Genomic DNA, 9339 nt, shown 5'->3' with positions numbered 1-9339 from the left:
GAAAGCATGACCCCCTTAATGCATTTCTCTGACCCACTGACACAAACATTGCAGAACAGCAGAAAACATTTGCTGCATTTACAATATTCTTCACTCAATTGTGATCCCTCAACCTCCCAAGTGTAGGGAATATAGCAAAATACACTGTTTTCAAAAGGAAAACACTAAAAATAAAATACTTTTTGTTATCTCCTATTACAAGGTAAAATTAAGTTAAGGTGGTTAAGATAGAGAAATAGAAAATATTTAAATTTAGAATAGATTCCTTGTGGAAATAAAACAGACTATAGAGATTTCTACAGAGACAGATAAGCAATCTGAATTTTAGTTAACTTTTACAGAGGTACAGTTTTCCAGATAACTTAAAAGTCCACCGTGGACTTCTATTAAATTGCATCACATTAGACGAACATCTTTAATCCTTTCCAGAATTGGATTATTTCTTCCTCTTTATTAAAAGGTCTACAGCCTTCCAATCAATGTGTTCATTGAGAGACAGCTATACGTGTATGATACATTTCTAGTTGCAATAAAAAAAAATGTTTCTTTTCTGTATGGAGAGGAAAATAAAAAAGGACATTTTAAATTTCAGAACAGATCAACTTAAGAGAAGGAAAAACAAAATTCAGAACTGACAGTTATACTGTGTGTTTAGATGTAGGCTCTCCAATTATTTTTTTGTGTCCAGATATACAGTACAACGAAAAATAAGAGAATGTGTTTTAAACGCTCATTTAAAAAATAATTTCAAAAAGTAAAAACATGTCTGCCCCAGGCAAATCTCTCTTGGAAACAAGGCATTCTATCAAAAAGCACATTTAAAATCTCAGGTTTCAAGAACTGAAGCAGAACCTTCAAGTGTGACTAAACCAGCTTGCTGCCCAGCTGAAAGAACACCTGCTCACAGCTATGACAGTTATGTACCCTTGAAACAGCCCAAAGGGCAATTTGCTATTTATATCAATTTAAGGCCTGAGGCTACACCTCAGGTTTATTTCCAGCCATGTTAAATGAGAATTGAAGTTTATTTATATTCATTTGCACATGGATCTTCAGGACTAAATTAAAAGCTTTTGATTTAGCGCAGTGCATTAGGTCTGATTTCATGGCCGTTCTGTGTACGTCTAACATGTCACTGGGCTGTAACCCTCTTAGTAAAATAAAATCTATTGGTTAGGTGCTGTTACAGCTACTACATACTGTACAATACATGCAGATACATCACAGCCCAGACACTGCACAAAAAAACAGAAAAGGAGAAAAATTTCACTGCAGTTGAACTTCCAGGAGGTACTTATTCAACCAATTATGGGTCTGTTTTATCTCTCTTTTTCTTGGACCCATTTACCCTCTGACCTATGCACATTTTAGATACACAAATTACTATCTCAAATAAAGTTTGCTTTCCTTATGTTCTTACCCTTTCAACTTGTTCCCACCTCCAGCAACAGCAATAGCTTTGTGTTAAACTCCATTATTTCAGGATATATTTTATATACTGTATGTGGCTTGTTATAATTTAAAAAGTAAGCAAAACAAATACCATTCTAAAGCTTTCAATATAATAATTTAAACATCTTATCTGAAAATAGTTTTTCTGGTGGAGATACTGTATGCATTTCATGTGTGAGATATAAATACATTTGACCTTTAAGCAGAACGTACAATTTTACCTCTACAATGATACAAGTAAGGTTCTGTGATACATCCTTTAAAAACAAAATTCTGCTATGCAGATATTTCATCAAGAGTAATAAAGTTAAAGAAATAAGAATTCAACTTTATTGACATAAATGTTCTATTTTTTCCCAATACACAAAAATACTGCCTTCAACAATGGCAGGCTAAAATATAATCATGCTATAGCTATAAAGAAATATTTACACGGTAGAATACTAGATATCATTTAAGTACAATAATGTTTATATGTTAAATCTGCATAAATGATTATAAAGTACAAAAAGAGGTAGGGACAACTGCATTCATGCAATATAGCTGTTCTCATTTTCTATGTCAAAATGAATTGAAATAAGATAGAAAAGGAATTAAACTTTTATTGGCATAGATTAATTTAATTGAGGACAACTGTCCCCATAGACTCAGTCCTGCAGTCAAATACCATTTAATTGTAAAACAAATGATCAAGACTCAGTCGTTCTATTCAGAAGAAAGAAAAGGCTGATTTACATTTAAGAGAATACAATAAGTGAAAACCAAAGGCCCAAAACAGAAACGAGAGATGTATTGTTCTTATGATAGTGATACCTGCCACAGAAAGGCTTCTCTTAGTCACTCCTACAATTTGAATCAATCACTCGTGCCCAAGACTAAAGCATAAAAAAATAAAATTCACAACTACAGCTGAAAAAAGAACATCTTAATTCCTTGTGCAATTAAACGTGTTCAATCCTCCGTTTTCTCTAGGTCAGGGTGTTTTTACTAAAGCAGCATGTTATGGTATTCATAAGTAATTAATATGGGAAAAACACATCACTGGTATTACAGCTGTCTGGAGTCTTATGCAATCTGAGTGAAAGATGAACAGACTCACAAAGTGAACGTGCAGTGGCTAGGCCAACCTGGTCCTCTGCCTTCAATTTCAATTGTCTGTCAATTTAAAACAAAGTAGAGGTGGACAAGGGATTTACTAAAAGGTCTTATTTTATCAAAACCTACCAAATTGTGAGTTGATTACCATAAACTGAATAGAGAAAATAATATACTGTATGGGCCTGGATGATTTGCTATTTGGAATGACTGAAGGGAAGTACTCCACTTATCAAATTTGCTCAGATTATTCTCCTGGATTACTATTGTGCCATCGTCTCCACACCCCTGTAATTACATTTTGCAGAAGGAGATTTTCCAAAGGTCAAGGATTTTAAAGCTCTGATGAATTTAAAATCAAACTTGCAACCCACACCCCAGAAGACTTTTTGTATGGGGCAAGACCATTTTAGTTTTATTTTAAAATGCCTTCCTTAATGCACTTTTATATTTATAGTTGTTTATATAAGATGTTTTACTTTTTTAATATAACCAAAGTGTTCTAACCCCCTCGTGAAACATCATACTGTAGAGACTGTGGAGAGTATGCTGTAGGGCATTATTTTCAAAAGGACAATATAAGATTTTAGGTTTATTCCATGCTGAAAAAGAAGAAAAGAAACAATGTTTCGGCTGTGGGACCTTCTTCTGGTGTCACACCCGAAACGTTGTTTTTCTTTTCTTCTCTTTTCAGCATGAAATAAATCTTTACTTGTTCCTTTGCAGCCTATACATGCCAACAGCCACCTACTTGAACTACTTCAATATAAAATTTTTCCACATTTTCCCATTTCCATCCCCTGACATCAACCCCTTGCCTCCAGATTAAAAAAAAAAAACAAATTTACCTACAACAATTATTTTAGAAATTTAATTCAGAAGAGTAAAGTTTTGACTAACATTTTTTCTAGCAGTTCTCACATACAGTACAGCACAAACCCTGTACCTGTTGCTCAGATTTCAGGGTATGCTGTACATTTATAGCATAGTGTTGTACAACTACACCACTGTAATCTAGGTGAGGATCATAATAGATTAAATTCTGCATTCAATTTGCAACTTTTTCAAATGTAAAAAAATATGAACACTGAAAACATCATATCAAAATCGCTCTCTGCGACTTTGTAACCAATAGCAAAGCCACCACTTTTAGCATGATCTCATCAGATCTAGGAAGCCAAGCCAAGCAAGTCTGGGGAGAAGCTGGAAGACCTCTAAGAAAAGCCTGGTTTTCTGCTGTAAGAGCAGATGGTGCTTTTCCCCCTAGACCAGACCAAACACTGTCCCAATATGGTGATTGGGGTAACTGTACTGTTGACTGTGCCATCCCTTAGATGTGGACTTAAACCAGGATTCTGACTACTTGGTCATTAAAGATCCAATGGCTGTTTGTAAAAGCACTGGCGCTAGCTACTTTATCCTGTTTAGCTTTCACTCTCAGGAGTCTGGTCTACTAAAAGCTGCTTCCTAATACAGTTTGTTACTTTTCAATCTCATCAGCTGTATAGTAGGTCTGTGAGGGTATTATGGTTGTCACATGTTACACAAGGTACTGCACTTCAGTAGTTGTTGAAGTAGGTCCACTCATTCAGGAAGGAAAGTGCTAAAGGAATGCAGTTATTAACTTATGAAACCGGTGCCAAATAAATTCATTAAATAAAATTAGAAAACCATTTAAAAATAGTTGAGAGCACCAATTAAAACACCCTTCTCACTGTAATGTAACAACAGAATATCTAAGTTAAAAACATTCATTTAAACAAATTATGAAATTACATGAATATACAGCAAAGTTCCTCAAACTGAGTTTTGATTTTTAAATGTAGCAGTCACCAACAGTTAAATAGAGAAGATTAAATAAAAAACATTCATAATAAACCAGATCTTTATAAAATGTCATGAAATTACATGTTGCCTTGAAACCAAAAAGGTAAATTCAATATAAAATGTTATCAAATGATGCTAAAAGAGTTACTTCAATGATAATGAAGTGCAGCTGACAAGTTAATGGTGTATTTATAAGAATGAATATGCTTTTTTGTGAAACAGGACAGGCTGTGGATACACCACAGACCTTTAGAAAACTTAGTGCTTTGAGAATAAACAACTTCAAACCTAACAGGGAAAAGTAGGAAGAAATGTTCGATTTTTCACATGGATAAACTCTTCAATCTGAAAATTGGAAAATATTTCTTCTATTTAGAAAAATCACAAACCTTTTTCTAAGAATCAGGATACATTGATTACATGTAAAGTGTCTAGCTTCAACATTAAATTAAAAAAATAACATTTAAAGAAAACAATTAAATGCACCTAAAGTGTAGGCTATAAAAAGGCAGATCCATTGGTCCATGATAAGGAACTGTGGCAGCTGCAGCACAAGTTGTTTAATGTACTCCATTCATGACATTTTTCTGATTCTGTTCGGTTTCTTGCAAGGCGTCGTCATTATGCTGCAATATGTCTAGGTTTTCCTCCCACAGCTGGGCGTGTTTTCTGATCTCTTCCAGCGTGTACTCTTTCACAATGGTCCCATTCTCAAAAACAGTGACTAGCATGTCCTTAATTGAAAGGGAAAAAAATGGCTTTTGTAAGAACATGTAATATTTTCATAAAAGATAAATGTTTTGTTTTCTCAGTGGTGAACTGCTTTGTGTTTCACTGTAAGCAATCAGAGAAGAAAGAATGGGAGTGTGCTTTTCAGAAATACTGAATACTGTACATACTTTGAAAGTCAGGAATGGAGCTCTAGCTTTGTCGTCTAGAATGTGACAGTTTATCCTAGAGTATATATACACACACACAGATGAAAAAGGGACAATTTACAGATTCCAGTTAACCTAGCCATCATGTCTTTGGAAGCTATGAGAAATCCAGACACACGATTGCAGAAAGAACATGCAAACTCCACACAGAAGAAATCCCAGTCCAGAATCAAACTCAAGACGTAAGAGCTGCGAGTAAGAAGAGCTCACAGCCATGACACCATATCACTTGATGAGGTGATCGAAATAATTCATTCTTTTTTTAAAAGGTCCAATTTCATGAATGTTAAATAGAATTGTTCTGCTGAGCATCTTAGTCAAGTCAGGTACAAAGCATCATGAAACACCTATCAGGGACACTGACCCTTCTCAAAGAATCATACTGAAATTGTGATATTTAGAGAGATTACCTCCTCAGGCTTCCCATTCCCTTCTTCTATGGTCTCTACCAATCCATCAGAGTTCCTTCTTAAAGACAGTCGACCTCTCTTTGACCCTTTGGATGGGTCTGTTACCGGCTGTTTATACACATCCATCTGAGGAAGAAACAAACAAACAAACAAACAAAAAGAACAATTCCGTTTAGATGCAGCCAGTTGATCAAAAGCAAGTGAGGATCTTCCAGGCTTTACAGGAGATTACTAAATTCAGTCATACCCGATGGAGAGCACCATTAGTCCAGGGTTACATGTATTTGTTTTCTCATCCTTCCACATTAAGGCAGGCATGAAAACAAAATGTACATACTGGTAACTGGTTCACATAAACCTGCAAATTCTTGAATTATTACATCTACTTTTCTCTTTTTAATACTGGAGTTATTTCAGAAGCCAGATAAGCCCTGTGCTATGCAAATGTGACTAGAACATGTTTAACCTGAACATGAGCTGAACTAAGGAGCTGCTAGAATGGTGGTAGGGGGTGGGAGGCTGCTGGGTAGCAATTACAGGGGAGGAATGTCTGACTATTTATAGTGTTGAAGAGGTAATCAACAGGATAGAAGTGAACCAGGATCCTATAAACTTATCAGTTTAACTTTAGCTACTGGTAAAGTTATGGACATGATAGTTAAGAGATAAACATGGACATTTTAAGAGAAAGCCAACATGGGTTTAGAAAGGGCAGATCTTGTCTAACTTGATCTGCATTCTCACAACCCGATAAAACTAAAGAATATGACAATTTAAATTTCCATAAAGCTTATCAGAACTCCTCAAATGCTTAAACGATTCATTGTCAAATTAAAAGCCAAATCAATACAAGGTAATGAACGCACATGGTGCTACAGGCTCATTGCCCTTGCTGATTTAGAGCAATGATCTGGATTCTGGTAAAGTTAGAAAAGTACTCAAAATTGCTGACAGTAGTAATTGGGGGAGTGGCAAACAGGAAAAAGACAAAATCATGGATTGGGGTGACATTTTCCAGACAAAAGTAAACATTTTAGGTGTAAAGTGATCCAACCGGTATTAGGAACACACAAAATATCATACGGGTACTACCACTCTACAGGAAGTTAAACATGGAAGGGATCTGATTCTAAGTCCTATAACATACCCCCTGAAAAAAACGAAACGGAGAAAAAAAGATCTACAGAACTTAGTCAAAAGATCAAAATAATTCTTTATAAAGTGTTTTGTATATTTTAGAATAAGGAATACAGCAACTGCTATAGAATAGACAATAAAAAATTACCCCTTTTCCATCTGTTTCAACGTAACTGCATTTAAAGGCACAGTTTAACGTGTCTCGGTTGATCTTCTGTAGAAGAGAACTGCCACAGCCAAAGAAAACGTTTTCTGCACTCCATCCTTCATCATCCAGCTTTTTCAGAATCTGCAGAGACAAATGGCTTTTACTACTAAACCTTTTCATGGGTGAAGGTACTCACAATGTGACAGTCATTCCTCAATCCTGGTGAAAGCTACTAACCACAGCTAATTTCCTCCAAAAGCCCTGAAAGGCATGGCCTACCTCTTCAATGGAGTTGATATCGATTCCATCTCCCTGGATGATCCGGATGTAGGGTGGAAGCAGTTTGTATCCCACTGAATTCAAAGTGCTTCCAAAACAATCTTCCAAAATCTTCAGAACCTTAGAGGGAAATATTTTCATCATGTGACAGTAGACACACAGACAGAAACTGAGCTCTGCAAAACCCAAACAGTTTTCACAGATGGGTACACATACAGTAAAGTCACATAATGATGTGCACATAACTTTAAAATGCAACATTGCAACCTTCAGATTTTGTTCTGATCTGTATGATTCAACTCAGAATTCTTAATTACAGGGAAGCACATCTAACTTCAATTATAATAATAACATCACTTTATTAACCCTTTACAATTTCTTGCATTAGGAATTTGTCCTTTCGCATACCCCAGCTTGCTCTCCATGAGACACACAGACACACAGACAGGGAGAGAGCCTGGGGTCAGAGCACAGGGTCAGCCATTGTACAGCGCCCCTGGAGCAGTTGGGGTTAAGGGCCTTGCTCAGGGGCACCAGGAAGTAGGATTCCTCTGCCGACTGCAGGATTTGAATCGGCAACCTTCCAGCCACAGGCGCAGATCCTTAGCCACAGAGCCACCGCTCCACCCCCAAATGAACCTCTATGAACCCCTCACTAGAAAAAAGACCATGACATGAAGTCACAAACAGTTATGTACAATATCTCATTAATTTTGTTAACAAAAAGTAGCTCAGAAATCCATCCACCAGAAAGATCAGAAAACCACTTATTCATGATAAAGGCTATGGCATTCCAGCATCTATCCTGCAGGGACACATGAAGAAGGACTAAGGGGCAAGAGATGCCAATCAACCTGACCAGCATGTTTTTGAAAGGTGGTAAGAATCCACACAACCTAGAGAAAACCTACTTAAACATGAAAGAACATGCACACTCCACACAGATGGTTCGCTAGGCCAAATGTGAACACAGGACCAAAAACAGTGAAATAGCAGTTTCTAGGGCACAATTATTTAAATTATTGGACACAAGGCAACTTTTCAATTATTATTGATCAAACTATAGTAGGCCTACTCAACACATGGCACTTCCATTCCTATCTATTACAAGACAGAACCTTAATTGTTGTTAATCAAATAATTTCAGAGCTGGATGGAGAAACACAAATTCAGCAGTACTGATCTAAAGAGATTTATTGTGTAATTAACAAATTGTTTTAAATATGCAGAATGCTGAGGAACAGTTAAGGAAGAGAAAGTGCTGATATAATAGTCAAGTCTATTCTTCTCACTACTGCAAAAAGCTCAACTCTTTTTTAGACAAGATCAATTAGAAGTTTGCTTTGCTTGGAAGGAAAATACTGTTTCAGCAAAAAAAACCAAGACAAGATAATAAATCCTTTCACATGAAGGACTGACATCAGACCGACTCACAGTAAGGGATCACATGCACATCATCTCTTACTGTTCTGCTCAGAGACAGCTCCCCCCTGCAGCAGCCATGAAGGGAAAAGTAAAAAATATAGTTTTTGCATTACATACTTCGATAACGGTCTCTGTTGGGTCCCCCGAGTCTGGTCGGATCACCAGTGTAGAGCCCTCGCTGCGCTCTATGACTCGATCTTTCAGCTTCTCCCCCCAGATGTGCCTGCAGGCCTTGAATATGTCATAGCTGTCGCTGACCACAGAGATGGGCCCTGAGGGGAACTGGTTGAGCAGGCTCTCGAACGCCTCCTCCTCCCGGTTTCTCCCCCATGAGATGATGGTACTGTAGCAACCAACAGATGGATCATAAACGCTGTTCTGAGCATCAAGTCCCATTGAGTGCTTCATGTCTCTCAGGAGGAAAACAAACTATGTGAAGGAAAACTAAAACCTGTATTTGTCAATCAAATAAGGGAAAACTTAAACAAAGAACTTTTTAATGAATCTCTCTTTTCGTAGATACAGTACACTTTACCATAACAAATCCCGTCTGGTTGTGGCAGGCTCGTCTTGTAAGAGATGGCAATAGCAGTCGACCTGCCACTAGAGACTGTTAAAGGCCTTTTTT

The 9339-nt window shown here is 36.8% G+C and overlaps 1 protein-coding gene across 1 annotated transcript in view; it reads right to left on the bottom strand.

The window, feature by feature from the left end:
- Nucleotides 1-1759: 1759 nt before the first annotated feature.
- Nucleotides 1760-9339, bottom strand: part of nampt2 (nicotinamide phosphoribosyltransferase 2) — a 37877-nt gene continuing 30297 nt past the window's right edge. Inside the window, exons 7-11 of the mRNA XM_015347229.2 lie at nt 8829-9054; nt 7287-7406; nt 7008-7148; nt 5723-5848; nt 1760-5108 (exon numbers count right to left, since the gene is read on the bottom strand). Of these exons, the coding sequence (XP_015202715.1) occupies nt 4935-5108; nt 5723-5848; nt 7008-7148; nt 7287-7406; nt 8829-9054 (787 nt within the window). The 3' untranslated portion in view covers nt 1760-4934. The remainder of the gene's footprint in view (nt 5109-5722; nt 5849-7007; nt 7149-7286; nt 7407-8828; nt 9055-9339) is intronic.

The sequence above is a fragment of the Lepisosteus oculatus genome, chromosome 4 (assembly GCF_040954835.1).
Source record: "Lepisosteus oculatus isolate fLepOcu1 chromosome 4, fLepOcu1.hap2, whole genome shotgun sequence".
Lineage (NCBI taxonomy): Eukaryota > Metazoa > Chordata > Actinopteri > Semionotiformes > Lepisosteidae > Lepisosteus > Lepisosteus oculatus.
Note: the sequence above shows the minus strand (reverse complement) of the source record. Positions and strands in the feature narration are given on the sequence as shown.